This window comes from Lepisosteus oculatus, chromosome 3 (genome assembly GCF_040954835.1).
Source record: "Lepisosteus oculatus isolate fLepOcu1 chromosome 3, fLepOcu1.hap2, whole genome shotgun sequence".
In the NCBI taxonomy this organism is placed as follows: Eukaryota; Metazoa; Chordata; class Actinopteri; order Semionotiformes; family Lepisosteidae; genus Lepisosteus; species Lepisosteus oculatus.
Genome location: NC_090698.1, coordinates 18,364,049 through 18,379,733, shown reverse-complemented (window position 1 = coordinate 18,379,733; position 15,685 = coordinate 18,364,049). Strand labels below are relative to the sequence as shown.

The 15,685-nt window shown below is 33.3% G+C and overlaps 1 protein-coding gene across 3 annotated transcripts in view; it reads left to right on the top strand.

The window, feature by feature from the left end:
* htr4b (5-hydroxytryptamine receptor 4) overlaps positions 1–15,685 on the top strand; it is an 87,426-nt gene that overhangs the window by 58,086 nt on the left and 13,655 nt on the right. Inside the window, exon 7 of one of the 3 annotated variants that reach the window (XM_069186969.1) lies at positions 3,025–3,605. The exons of the other annotated variants lie outside the window; for them this stretch is intronic. Coding sequence (XP_069043070.1) covers positions 3,025–3,031 — 7 coding nt within the window. The 3' untranslated portion in view covers positions 3,032–3,605. Of the gene's footprint in view, positions 1–3,024; positions 3,606–15,685 lie in introns of those variants that run through there. 3 annotated transcript variants of the gene reach the window in all.

Below are 15,685 nucleotides of genomic sequence, written 5' to 3'. Positions count from 1 at the left end.
TAATTGAAACTGAGCTGTGGGTTGAAGAATGTGTGGATTCAGTATAGAACTTAATTTTTCTATTTGCAGGAATACCACGTCGTAAAATTTTAAACTCCTGGCTGTTAAGTGAATACAGCAAACTGGTATTGGTTACATTTGGGCTTTCAAAAATTCCTCCTTTTTATTTGGTGAAGCTTTTTCTTACTTCTTTACCTGATCTGTGTTGTGGTGGAGCTGCTGGCGCATTAGAGCTGCCACACCTTACCTCAGTAGGTGCTACACTTCAGTGGTAGAAAAAATATGTCCCCTCCTATAAGTGAAATGCTTTGGAAGGGATTACAGTAAGTGTGCTACAGTATATGAATGTATTTTTCTTATTAGTATCTTCATTCTTGTTGTCAGACCTATCTATTTCCATATATATTATCCTGTTTTGGTTTGTTAAGATGTTAACATCTTAAAAAAATTGAAAGATTAATTAACAGGACCTTCAGTGTCATGGTACTTTCAGAAGCTTCTGTGTTGAATCCAAACCTACAGTACCCCACACTTCATTCTGAAATTTGGGAGAGTTAATTTGTCAAGGCTTTATTTTTAATTGTGTAAATCTTGTGGTTGATTGTGTTTGGTTTACCGCAAGCCTCATTTCCAATCCTCTAAAGTTGTGCTTTAGATCCATTTAGTTACCATTTCACCATGGGGGATATGCTGTATACCAGGAATGAGTAGTAATGTGGGGGTAAAGTTTTGAAATGTTTTCCTTTCAGAACTTCTCTAGAAACCACAAGAAAGTTTTGTAAATCATAGCCCAGGATTGGTTTTCGCTTTGGTCTTTACCCCATTTTTAGACAATTACTTATTTTCCGCATCTATCTGTGCTTTCATCTCGATAAACAAGGTGATTGCCTTTTCTTTTCTGTGCTTAATGATGCCCCTGATGAATAGGTTGAGATTCCTGTTAAATTCATAATGAGGCATATTACTCATTTTTCTCATATATAACATTTCAAATCAACTATAGGGTTTGAAAGAAGACAAGTTCCTGCTTCCTGACAGCCTGTCTCATTATCATTAATTTTTGCAGAGTCTGAAAAGAACTTACGCAATGTTTTCCAATGACAAGCACTCACACCTTCAGAATATAGACAATCACTTTCATTTGAAGTTTAAATATTCTAACAAAGTATAAACCACCCCCTTCTAATTTAATCAAGGAGGGTAAAACACTCTATGAGAGGGGTAGGCCAAGACACTATGACCAATAAAAGGCATTGTTTCTTTGACTAAAGCACTCAAAATCTAACTGTAAGACTACAAAAGAATAATGGGCTGTCATTCTGAATTTTGATATTTTAGTTCTGTATTTTAGCATTGTCCATAGTTGCTAATTCAGTTCCAGACTCCTCATTCAGGGAGGATAATTCATGGTGCTTTATTTAAAAAAAAATTAAACACTTAATAAAAATGCAATTTGAAGGATAAAGAAGTAAACTCTTTCCTACCTATAAATCCTTGCAATCCTATTTCAGAAGTACAGTAACTTGCATTCTGCTTTTTACAAGGAGAGTAAGTCACACCATACTTTACATAAGATTGCTTTACACAAGACATACAGTACCTGAGTTTCTGTTGTGGTTCTACTGTAGTCTACACATTGTGTATTTACATTACAGAGAATCTGCCAGATTTGTCACAAAGCAGCCTGGTCTACACAAGCTTTTTGAAACAGCGAGTTTTGTATTTATTTTATAGAGACTGTAAATATACAGTGTATTTAGCTTGGAATACTTACAGATGTATACTACTGTATATAGAGTATTTACTGTATAAGGATGAATGATAAGGATTATTATAAGCACAATGGTAATTTTCCCTTAGAATCATTCAGTCTTCCTGAAGCACTTCAGAACATTTTTGTTCATTTTAATAACAGTATATATATAGTTTACAAAACAAAATCTGAGGCGTTTAGCAGTATATTTCATAGTAAGTATTAAAAAGAGGAGGGATTATGTATGATGAGATGAAGGGGTCGGGCACTACGACTGAGCAAATTCATGTTGCTAATATACAGTAGGATAAGGTGAATGCTTTGAGGGTGAGTATGACTGAGAAACAAAACTCTGGGCTTGGACAGACAATCAGCCAAAGTCAGTTTGCTAGGAACATCTGATAAAGCATTTTGTTATTTAATAGACATACTGTAGAATGTGACAGATTCTGAAATGGTACCATTTGTGGTGTGGTAGCATACGCTGTAAAGATTTTGTTTTTTCACTGGTAACATTTTCATTGTTTGTGAAAAGGTCATTAAAACAGACGAAGAGCACAGAATTTGCAGACAGAAAAATCATTACGTTTAAACGAGGCTAAACTATACATTGTCAATGTCACTTAAAGTGAAAGAGGACATTGCAGCTCAAGGATGCTCAGAGCTTTTAATAGTATGTGTGGTGTGTATATAATCTGAAGAGACAGAATTTAAAATTAAAAGCATATTTCATTTTATTACCAAGTAATTAGACTGAGTGTCTTGCCATACATGTTTTAATTAAATAGCACACAATAATATGAAGTAGTTAAATAAAATGAGTTGTTATCAAAATTAAATACATAAAACTATCTATGTTACATATCATTTAAATGAGCAAATAACCACAAAGAGCAAAGCAAAAGGGTATTTACATGTTTACAGAATTCTTTGGAACTACAAATATTTTTGTGCAGTCATGTAACACATAAAATTCAAAGTTTGTGTATGTCAAATACATTTTTAAATCCCTAAGGAGCACTGTTTCAGCTTGTAAATTGAAGTAGATTTATGATGTATAAAATGCCTTTCTATAGTATGTGCAAACCTATTCCATAATAAACTTATAGTGAATGCTTCAGAAAAGATTAATTGTTCTTCTGCAGCAGGATTTTCATTTTCAAAATGACTTGTTTCTCATTACTACCCTTTCCTGAGGTCACAAAATGAACAAAGAACATCAGCTCTCTTCCCTATCACCTGCCCTCAAGTGTAATTATCTTGTTTTACAGTTTTTGACCTACCACAAGAAGAAGCCTTTTACTAAGTCCATCAAAGGAAGAAAATGAATGAAGGGACCCAGTCTTACCTATCAGAATCTGCCAGATCTCCTTTCTTTACTTTTGTCCTCAAATTGAGGTACCTTGAAGTGACCTTTCACCAAATATCTGTTTGATGCTCTGACAGAGATGAATATAGTTACTTTCCCCATTTCATTAGTGTTGACCTTGGTCTTTTCTTGTTTTTGAACTATATAGTGCTAATTCGATCTGTAATATTTAGTATTTATGATACAGGTACATCTGAGGAGTATAAATTTAGTCCCTACCTCAAGGCACAGAAGTGCTGTTTGCTTGAGACACCTGAAGCACTCCATTTCACTTGTTTTGTGTATGTATGGGGATGAATTTAGGGTTATTATTCTCCCCCACCTTTTATTGTATTAGTGTAATTGCTCATTCATAGGGAATAATACCACCCAAGAATAAGATGAATATGTGGATGTTTATTAAGTATTTACTGTAAGAATAGTGAGATTTGGCTTAACACTCTTGGCTGAGGGTCATAGAACAAGGAGGCTGGGACTCCCATGCAGTGAGAAGTAACCAAGGGTCGGCTGCACAGGTGGCGATGGGGTGGAGGAGGGATGCATCAAATATAATGTACAGTAGCTTTCAAAAAAGATGTTAATAATGATTATAATTTAAAATAAATTGACCAGCTGGAGCAAAGAGTGGCTTGGTTGTCATAATTGAAATTCAGTTAAGAGCCCCATTTATTTTAATTGGAAATAACCACTGCCACTGAGTTTTATGGAGTATTTTACAACATACGCTTCCTGCCTTTGCAATGATATACAGTATGAGATATCAGGGGACTGTGGTTCATAGTCACAGATCACAGAACCCAAGAAACAGCAAAGAATACAGGAAGGGCAGCCGGACATATCATAGAACGGCTTTGTTGGGAAAGTGCATTCATTCTACAATACATCACAGGAAACACACCCAACCTCTCCATTGATGCAATGTGGTTGGACAGCAGGAAGGTGTGTTTGTGTCAACAATTTATTCACAGAAATATACAAGAAGATGTATTGCTGCTTAGCAGAAAAAAGCTACTCCTTATGTAACCTATATAATCTGCAGTTCAAGCAGCTTTGGTAAACAAAGTAATAAATGGCACAGCTTTAGATGTTATTCTGTCTACTAATGCAAACAAATGGAAGGCACTGAGCAGTTTCTAACAGCACAGTTTAGATCATATAGTTAAATAGCAAGTGGACAGAGAGTTATGCCTAAGTTAAAAGCCTAGGTTAGCTTCATTTAAACAAAAACTTAATTTGTATTTGTAAACAAATACAATATTTGTTTGTTGGTAGCACGTTTTCTTCATTCCCTCATTACTCCAATGAAGACATACAGTATATGACAAATCTGTGTCCATTCCTGGAGAGAGGAACACATGCAAAAAGGGTTATCAAAGGTGAAGTGAACTGCATATTAATGTTAGATTTTTGAAGGTGTAGCCATATTGGCAGAGGAACTGACATGCCTGTCATGACCTTTTTGAAGAAGCAATTAGATTAAACAAGAGATCTAGAACTGGCAGGGATATAATTTGAACACTAAAAACAGTATCTCTTGCCGTTTCATAGTACAGATTTCATTATAGAATGTCTTTGTGTCTTTTAGTTTAATTAATTTAGATGTTACCATCTTTTTGCTTTGTTAAAATGTGCATAAAATATTTAAGTATTTTTAACCTATCATCAGAAAACATGACATTTCTGTCTTTCTCAAAGCTGTCTGGTCCTGAATATCTGTTTCCTTGTTTGGATTGAACGTGTTGAAAGTGTTTTGGTGGAAAATGGAAGTTATAACTTCAGTAACACAGGATACAGTATAGTAATGTACTGTATTCTTTTATTTTTTTGGATGCTGGACAAAAATATCTTTGAAAATATTTTTTTTTCAAAAGCAATAAGAATGTTTAGAAGTAAATATTAATCCTTTTATCCAATAAACTGACTTCAATAAAATAAGACCTATGGAATCAATTACTGAAATCCTTTCAGGGATCACGTTAAATAACCATTTACAAAGTTACAAAAACACAGTTACTAGGTTCATGTAAAAGACCAAGTTAAATTCAGCCTTACATCATTCTTTTGTTAACCTCCTATATTTTTCCACTTACACTTACTGTCTGTAGTTGCCAGGAAAAGGATATTTATAGTGTCTTCGCATCCCATTTAGTTCCATTCATTTCATTCTCCATGATCTGATGTTTTTGGAAACGCTCAAGAAATGTAAACTGTATCTACTAAAAACCACCACTAAAATGCATTAAACAAAATGCTTTCAGATGTCTGTCTCATTCTAGAGTTCCCTCTGTAATATTTTATTAGAGTGATAACATGGGTCCTGACTTTTCTCCAGTTCTGGACTTTCTGACAGACAGCAACTGATATGTTTTTTTCTTTTCTTCAGAAACGAATTTCCAAAGTCAGTTAAGCAATTAGTATGACTGGAACGTTCTAAAACCCTTTTTCAAAGCTAGTGAAATCACCTTCACAAAAAATGTTTATAGAAAATCAGTGTTTCCTGAAATGCAAATTGAATCATTAGTACTTTAATTTTTCTTGTATTAATATTTTTTTATTATGTTAACTACACTTATTATGTTAACATCGTAAGAAGAAACAATAATAGCAAATCACACAGTATGTGTACAGTATGGCCATGCAAAGATGCCTGTCAGCTTGCAGTGCTGAGAACCTCTGACAGGACCACTGTCTGGGGGCTCACACAGTGAAAAGACAGAGCATTTTTGGGGGGACCTTTCACCTGTACTAATTCAAGATTTTGAATGGCAATCAAAGACAATAAAAAAAATAGAATTTGATTGGTATGCAAATAAATGAATTGCTAATTCCATTTACAATTACAAATGTATCAGACATAAACATTTGAGTCAAGTATTTGATATGACTAGATTTCTGTTCTATCGGTCACAAGGTAGCCTTTTTTTAATTCTGAAAATAGTGTGTCAATGTTTCACTGTTAATAGTCTGACTACAGGACAATTGTGTTTACAAACAACCCCACTAAAATTACCCTTAAAATAAGGGATAAAAAGGAAATAATCACTGCAATGCATATCTCCAGCAATTTACTATATGAAGCCACTAGAAATTATTTTTATTAATGATTTCTTGAGGTTATTTTGTTTAACTGCTTTAAAATGTGAGCATTAACCAGATAACCTAGTATATCTTACTCCAGACAGGGCATTCTGTTTGAAGGGATTAATATGCACACCCCCACAAGTCACAAAAGGGTAACAAAATCTCATTGCTGATGTTGCCAATATGAAAACCCTGGCTTATTGTTCTGAATCATGTTTACCTTTGGCTTTAGGGATCTAGTGAAACTACAAAGTTTTAATGTATTACCTCTCAAGGGATATATGAATTCCATTGCTTATCACGCATTTTGGATTGAAAGAAAGCTGTTTCTAGGCCTTTTTGCTTAAAGTGCAAGAAACGAATTTGCACTACTTTTTTTCTAGTGTAAATACTTAACTTCTTTTTTTTTCCAAATTACAAATGAAAGTATCCAGCATAAACTACTGATACTAATAGAATAATTTATAAGGGCACCTGGCCTTTATGCATATTAGAAAAAAAATGCAGGCCAGATTATATTTTATTAACACTTAATAGATTATGAATACATATTATATTAACTCTTACTGCACTAACTACTAATATGTGCAGAGTAGACATTAGTATGCTACCAAGACAAGTGAATATTCACAAAACACAACCTGTTTGAAATGTCTTTAATACATTAAAATACACGACAAGATGTTAAAGTGATCATACACTTAAAATGAGTAGACATTAAAAACTATACTTGTTATATATAACTTGTTTATCAATAGTGAATACCATATATTATGTATTCACTATCTATTAAGAGTTAATAGAGGATTACTAAGGGGTATACTTACATTAATGAAAATGATTAAAGGTATTATAGTGAATAAGTCTAATTAACTAAACAGCAGTTTAATACCACAAACGTTGCCATATGCTCTTGGCAATCAACAAAGCAATTACATTGGCAATTTTTTTGTTTTGTTGAACTTGAATATTCACCTTTACAGTTGCCATTAAAAATGTAACTATATTAACTGAACTAAAATATAAATACAAAAAAATACTCATGTATGAAAAGGAATTGACATCTTTGAATTAGGAATTTACAAAATTGGAGATATACATGAATGATTGGATTTTATAGAATTGTAAAAATTATAATCAAAAAGATAAACTATGGACTGTGGACCAATAAAGTTTATGAAAGATTGTTAAAAAATTATTAGTAAACCCTGCCACAGAACTCCATTTTCCTGCAATTACTTCAGGAATTTTAGATTAGTTCTGCTTCAAATTAACATTCTCGTGTTTCTGACTTTAGTAACTAAATGAGCATTTACAAGAAAAAAAAAGAAAATTTAAGATCTCCATATTTTGTTCCAAAATAAAGGTTAGGTAAAATTCCAACATCAGTTTCTGTTTTAATTTGTCTTTGGTTTACATAGCGTCTCACGCTATATTTGCTGCTAAACTTTTAAAAATGCTTTTTGTAAATTAGAAACAAATTTTGCCATTTGAAAATAAACTTTGAAAGGAATTCTTTTCATATACAGATGCCCTATAGGTCTCTTTTTTCATAATTGTAATTTAATTAAAAAGTAATAGTGATTTAAATAAGAATTGATATGACCCTGGTCTGTGATTTTCAACAATATTTAGTGAAAACTAATTTGTGCCTAGCACCCATCATTACTTTATTTTTCACTTGACAATGTTCTGTTTCACTTTATGTTTATGATTCTAAAACTTAGTCATGAAGCATTCATTTTCAATTAGAAAAAAAATCTATTTTCTATTGCAGTTCTTTAGCACAAATTGTTAAAAGTGTATTCATTATACATTTAGATATGTGCAATATGATTAAAATATTTTTTAAATTTATTGTACAATACATTTTAATATTTACTTTATTTATAACATACAGTATGTATATTTACTGTATAAACAGGATGCTTTCCAATTGTTTTTGATATTCATGATTTATTATCAAATTTACATTTGAAATATACTCCCCTTGTAAATATCATTGAGAATTTAAAAATTAAACAATGTGGTAATGTTTGTAGATTTCTGAACAATATATTGCAACAGAAAAGCAGAGATGATCCCCAAAGAATAATCTAGTTTACATAATAATTCCACGTGCTCACACACACTTCTGAGATACTTTTAATCTCCTAGCTGAACAAAGAGTATGGAAAAACAGGAAGGTGGCCTCAAGGCTTCAAGCATCAATATTCAAAACATACCTTTAAGTAAAGGACATTATTCTATTTCATCACCACAGTGCCATTTACAATCTTATAATCAGTAGAGAACTTGTTATGTATTTATAAACTCCTGTGGCTCATCTATATCACTTCTTAGTGGTCATTGAATAACTAATATTATAACACTACTCATGCACACTTTTCCAAAGTATTATCAACACTTTTAGCTTAAGTATCTTAATTTACTTTAACGTGTAACCTATTAAAATGGCAAAGAAAATGCATTCATATAAAGGATCATTGGTAGTTACAACCAAAATGCCTTATGTCAAATGTCAAATTCAAACTTTTATACTTGAAGATAATTATTGTTTGGTGAGAAATAGCATTTATCAACATGATGTTTTTAGTTTTACAAAATATCAGCTATCTTGTTGGCATTTGTTTTATAAATACAGTCAGATGTATTTGGATTAGGTGAATGTGCATATGAGATAAACATAGCTTATAAAATGTGAAAATAGAAAAAGAAAAAAAACAACATGGCTCCCTTAGATGATTTTACTGTTTTGTGAAAAAAGAAAGTTCACAAAGAAAGTACAATTTGCCAGTAAACTAATCATAAACATAAAAAAGGCTAGAGAATATTGAAGGATATATTAGAATCATATGCAACAGTGAAAACTTGTGCAGTGATTATTTTTTCACATATTGGGATTAAAAAAACTACATTAGCAATTTTGATTCTCTATCCAGGAAACTGAAAGCTTTTTAAATATTGATAGGTTAATAAAAATAGTTGCATAGATCTTAGGTTAAAAACTCAGTTCAATATTCTGACTTGTCTTGAATTGATTATTCTTGCATTCACTGAACACTGAAAGGTCAGTGCTATATGTTATTCTTCCCCAGTATACGTGTCCTGTGGACTTGTGGCTCCATAGAGAGTCTTGCCATTCGATTGCTAAACCAGACAGTGTTTTAGAAACAGTGATCAAAACAGGGGGAAAATGGCATAGAGCAGAGACATTTTCCATTTCCTTATTAAAGCCCACAAAACCTCTCAAGTGGTTACAAAGCAGAGTCTATCCAATAAAGGCTGAACTCTGTGTTATGAAATGTTTCATAGAGAGATAGGAGCTTGTGGGGTAAAATAAAGTAAGTTTTAGTACTTGGACCTGCACTACTATACTATGACTAAGAAGGGATGTACAGTTGCTCAAATAAAGCAGTATGTTTAGGTTTGTTTGATAGAATCACATGCAGCTCTGCTGTACAGTACTGCACATTTACTGCTTGTGGGCACTGTGGGATTCACATTGTTTAAAATAGCAGATGGCTCTGACAGTGCATGTTTCACAGGAAAGGGACATGCTCCTCATTCTCTACATGCTAGTCTAGGGGTCACAGTTGTTAATCCAAGCAGACTTAATAACTGATGATTTCAACTTTTAGAGGATACTGTATAAATAATGCTGATAAAATTGTTAAAAAATAAATTTAAATATAGTGGAAAATAAAATCAGTTTTAAAGTAACTAAGGACTTTATTTTGCTTCATCAGTTGGTCAGTAAAGATTTTTGTATGATACTGACATGCTGAGCTAAAATGCAAATTTGATCATTCATGCTGTTTTGTAAGGAGAGATTTCCTCTATAGGGTTATACCTTAAGACATTGTCCTGATCAAGTTTTTGCAGTTTTCTGCCCCTGTCCTTGAACACCTTGGAGTCATCAACCAGGCCAGGCCATCTCAGGCCATCTTTGAATTTCTTCACCTGAACATTATATGTTCACTGGACAAGGCTATACACTCATCATGAATATCTTTCTCACTGTCATGAAAGTTCATAGTCTTCTATGTCTTTTTCTGTGGAGAAGGGTATTTGAATGTTTGGGTATTTGAATCACAGCTGTCTACTTGAAAACACATCTCTGTGCATGGTGCCATTCTGACAGAGAAGCCAGTGTCTTCCAATGGCACTGACGACCTTTGGTTCTACATTTCTTAACTCCTGTTCAGTAGTGCTGTACGCAAGATATATGCTTTTGTTGATTCAAAATACAGATTTTGATCATCAGATTTTGATGATAATTGGTTGCTGTATTGTTTCTAAGCAAGTAAATGTTTCTACAAAACTATACAAAAGGCTTAGTTTTCTCAAGTGACATTTTAAGATAGCAAAGATGAGTAATTCACAAGGAAAAGAGAATGGAAGAAAATGTGAAAAAACACATCTCCTGCTTAGGCATTGTAATATAGTGACTACCTTACCAGTTAATGTTCACATAACCTAGAGATTGAAAGCACTGACTTCTTTCATTTGCTGTAGAATATGCAACATGCATGGTACAAAGAGAAAAAGAGTGGAACAGATAATTGTTTTAATGCAAGCTATTATGTGGGCAATGTCATCCAAGTTCAGCATTTAGAAAAGGTGGCACCCCTATAGGAATGGAAATCTCAGGAGGCTATTATTGAGGTAAATTATAGGCCCGCTAATTTTGTGTCTATGTGCTATTCAGTTTTTTTGGCTTGTTTTTCTTTTATACACTATTTTAGTTTTTATACTTTTATGTAATACCACATAAACAACTGAACAGGACAACTGTAAGGTATATAAAATGACATAAGGGAAAAGAACAGAATTTTTTTAAAAGTCATTTCAAAATCTAAAATGCAAGGAAAACACGCAATTCTTTTTTTTTAAAGAACTATGTTCCTTGAATTCAGATTGTACTATGCAATCTAAATTGCCTCTAATCTATTTTCAGATTTTTATTGGGGTTTTTTTTTCCAGATGTGCTGAAATGCACTTGTAGGTCTGAAGTTTTACTTTATGTTTCTCTTCTGTACTGACACACTGAAGAAATTCGTCTTGCCTTTCTGTTTTTTACAATGCGGCCAGGAAAATACATTTAAAACCTTCCATACTAAAGTAGATATTGCTCTCTGTGCCGAGTTATTAAAATGATGTGTGGTAGGCTGGAAGCAGCTGATTGCAATGAGGCTCATACAGAGACAATCACTTTTAAAGGTCCTTAAATAAGCTTCCTGCTGTCTCCAACAAGATATTTCTTTGGCACAGTGACCTCATCCTTGGTCATGAAGAGTCTCAAACTCCTCAATGACTAAAAACATGGAAACAGCCTAAACTAGACTAAGTCTAGCACCTAATCAGAGTAAAAATTTGAGGGAACTCAGGACTAGGACCAGGAGTGTGGATCATGGCTTTAGCAGTTAGTAAATAATTTGTGAGTGTACATGTATGAATGTACAGGATAGTCTCCTTCTTCTCCGATTAGATTGTGAAAGTTACAGTAGATTTGTGTTATATTGTATGTATATACCATTATATGCAAGTTATTTATCATTTTATCTGTAATTTTATGCACACACTTCTAGACCTGTCTTTCATATATGTTTTTTTTATCTAGTTCAAGCAGAAATTATATTAGAATTTTTTACACAAGAGACATGAAAAGTGAGAGGTGGACAAGAAAGAAAATTTGTATAACTTGTGTTTTAGATTTTTCCAAGGAGCTTAGGGACCTTTAAGTACATCCCTCAGTAGCATGGCCTCTCTGTCAGGATGCTGGGGTATTTGGAATCTCTGGTCCAGAGTGCCACCTATCGGTCTCTATTGATGGAAGCAATATCCATTTAATATATACATTGCTTCCAAAGTGCTGGTCATCATTGCGTCCAGAAGTTTGATATGGCCTCGCCCATACTAAATTTCCAAAGTGTGATCAGACTCAAAGTGTGCTTAATGCAACTATTAGCCATTTGCAAACTATACCTTTGTCAAAACTGTTTGTCATCACTTTCTCTGTTTTTGCTGTGTCTAAGCAGATGGGAAAAAAATCCTAAAACCCACGTCACCACTTAATGAACCAGGATAAGGATTTGCTTAAGCATTGAAAGATGTGTTAAAGTGCCTGCTTAGATGACACTAAGAATGCAAATGTCAAATGCATGGATTCCACTTGTTTCAATTATGGTTCAGGTTCTCTGTTGTCTTTTTCCATTTGATTCTGTAGCATTGTTATATTTCATTATCTCACCAGTGAGCAGTGCTTGACAGAAGGCACAATAATAGTTGATCTTTGTTGAGCAGTTGGCCCAGATGAGGTCAGAGTTACCTGAGGAATTCCCAGCCTCGCTGTTAGCTAGACAGCAAACTCACTTACTGTAGGACTTCACCTCAAAGGAGGGGAGTCATTGCAGGAGTCTGTGTACATGTTGCTCAGTTTTCACAAATGTAATGATTGCTGTTGGCAACATCTTTCTTGTGGCCTGGAGTACAGCTGATCCTACTGACAGATCTACAGTTTCAATGTCATTGTCTTTGTGTACATTAGGGAATAACATTATAAAAGATATACAAATAGAAAAGAAAAACAATTTTGCCCCAGAACAGGAGCAAGTTAAAACAACAGTCTGAGATTAATACATTTGTCTAGTATGGCCCCAGACGGTTTAATTTTTCCAGATCATATGGCTTTCTGTCAGAAGCTTAAATACTCCATTTTTCAGTAGGATTAGACAAAAAGCAATTTCCTTCCATTCTTTACAAAAAAGTGTTGCCTCTTACAATAACCAGAAAATGGAAAATATTATTTTTTAGCAATTAAGATAAGACGTCTGTAAGATGTCTTGAACTGAGGATAAAGTTATCAGGTCAAACTATCTCACCACTCAAATCAGTTATTCTGGTGACATTCATCATGTGTGTTGTAACATTGCACATACTCTCCTACAATATGCTAATACTGTTTAATACAGAACTGTGTCTTTCTGCTGCTCTAGGCATGTTGCTAAATTCTTCCTTAGTAAACATCTGAGTGAAATACATGATATTTTCGTACATCAGCCTTTTCCCTTCCATTGTCTAGACATTTCCAATTACTGTACTAGATATATTTTATCTCACCTTTAATGGTTCTTGTAATATTGTAATATAATGTAATATTCCTTTAAATTAATTTAAATGTACTTTCTTAATTTAATATTACTATAAATTACGTCCGTACCCATTATAATATCTCTTTTCACCTATGCTTGCAAGTCATTGTAACATGGTTAAGTCATGGTTTAACTTTAAATGTCTGTGATATGGGATGAAACACTAGTAATAGTTCACTTTCTCCCAGGGGGCCTACTGGCATGGTTAGTTTATATTATTAATAAACAAAATACACAAGTTCATGATAAATTTTCATTTTAAAAAACTGTGTGTAATGTATGCATTAGGGATGTTATTTGTTCTTCAACCTTGGGGCAACCTTGTTGTGAAAGGCGCTATATAAAAATAAATTTAATTTAATTTAATTAAACCTTAAAGGAAAACATTTAAGAGAGTAATAATTATCTGCCTTACTTTTAAAGAAAATAATTAGAGCAAAAGAGTCTGCACACATCTATTTATTCAAAGTTCATTTGAGTTATTTTACACTGAACTTTGGATAAAAGTTGTATTTTCCTCTTTTAATATAGGGGCTACTTTATAACAGAAGGTAAAAGTCATTTCGAATGTGCAACGCATTCTCCACTCGGTGCAATTAGTTTTCTAGTTGAGATCCTTGGATAATTTTACTACTATCAAACGGGCTAGATGGGCCATAGGGTCTCCTCTCAGTTCTAAACCTTCTTATGTTCATATGCTGGTCTTATGAGCTGAGTTTGTCTTTCTGATATCCCAAGGAGCCTGTTAAGTTTGGGTCATTTTCACAATCAGTGGCAGTTGATTTACTCCCTATGACGTTAGTGACCTCTTTGACCGAGGTAGTACTTTCCATGAGCACCTAGCCAAGATTAGCAAATATACTTGAAACAAACCTGTATAGAGAAAAATGCCAGCCTCCAACAAAAACTGCAGTAGGTACTAAACCCACATGTAGAAACTTGAAGGCATGTCTGAGTATTCCTTAAGCTAGAAGTTGAAGATTTGGAAGTATCTGGAAGGACTATGGTCATTAATATGCAAAATAAATAGGGATTTCTAGATCTACATAAAGAGTTCATAATTCAGAGGGAAATTTTCATACCATATGAATGAATCTTCAAGAATCATATGAGTAGTTTTTAAGCAATGGTTAATTAAATTGAATGTTATACATGGTTGTACAATACATATGTTCAACCCACATTCTTATTCTCCAGTGACTGTGTGATAGTGTTCCAAGGCCAGAGTTGGAAGTATTTGGTCCTCAGACAAAAACATGTTTGGTTGACTTGTCTTGTGTGAAACAAGCATATGTCTGCTCCAGACAGAACATCACTGTTGTCTGTTGAGTCTGTAAAGAGATATTAGTTAATTACAAAACTGTTTTTAATTATCCCAATTGACAGGAATTTTCTCAACCCATGGAAGTTAGTGTTTTCTCAAACTTTTTCTTAATTTTTGATTAAATAGGTTTCTTTGTTTATTAGGAATTATTCAATATTTTAATTCTTAAGTTACTCAAACATAAAAAGCTCTCCTGTTCTTTTTAGGTAAAAATTGTCCCTTTATCCAGGAATCTGTGCTATTTGAGTAAAATTAGTCCTACATTTTCCTGGATTGTATAATCAGGCCTTTGTCAAGCCCTTTTAGGTCTTAAATGAAATTGTTTACCAATCATCGAGCAAATACAGGCTCTAAAATGACAGGAAAATAGAACTGTAAACTTTCTTTAAATGATTATTTTAGAATTTGATGGATTTCCACTTTCTTGTTCTATCATATTTCTTTTTCTATTTCATGTACAGTATCTTATTCTTAACTTTGATACTGGATAGATTTCTTTTAAGTTAGTGTATAACTCTCCTATCTCTGCCACTACTTTATAACATTGGATTTCAACTGACTTGCAATATACTGACGTGGTGTTTGAGCTGTCAAAGTCTTTGGCATTAGGCATTACCTTGAAACAGAGTAGGTGAAATTAATCTGACTCTGTGCTCTGCTTTAAATCTGTGTGAGTGCCAGAATTGGACTTTCCAAAAAATGGAGATTATTGTTTATATGAGCCATGACAGTGGAGCATTTTAGCCTGAAAAATAAAATATCACAGATGTAATTGCATGCTAAGGGACTGGCCTTCTGAATACATGACCAACAAAAACTTGCCTGAAAATTTTTGAAAAAAAAAAATTCTCTTTAGCAATAACTAGAAAAAGTAAAAAATAGAATGAAGCAATATCTCAAGGATCGTCTTGGAGTGTGTCTGTTGCAAATGTGTGAATGCAAGTAGATTGTATTTTCAAAGATGCTCTGACTCTCAAAAACACACGTGTAATGCAAAACATGAA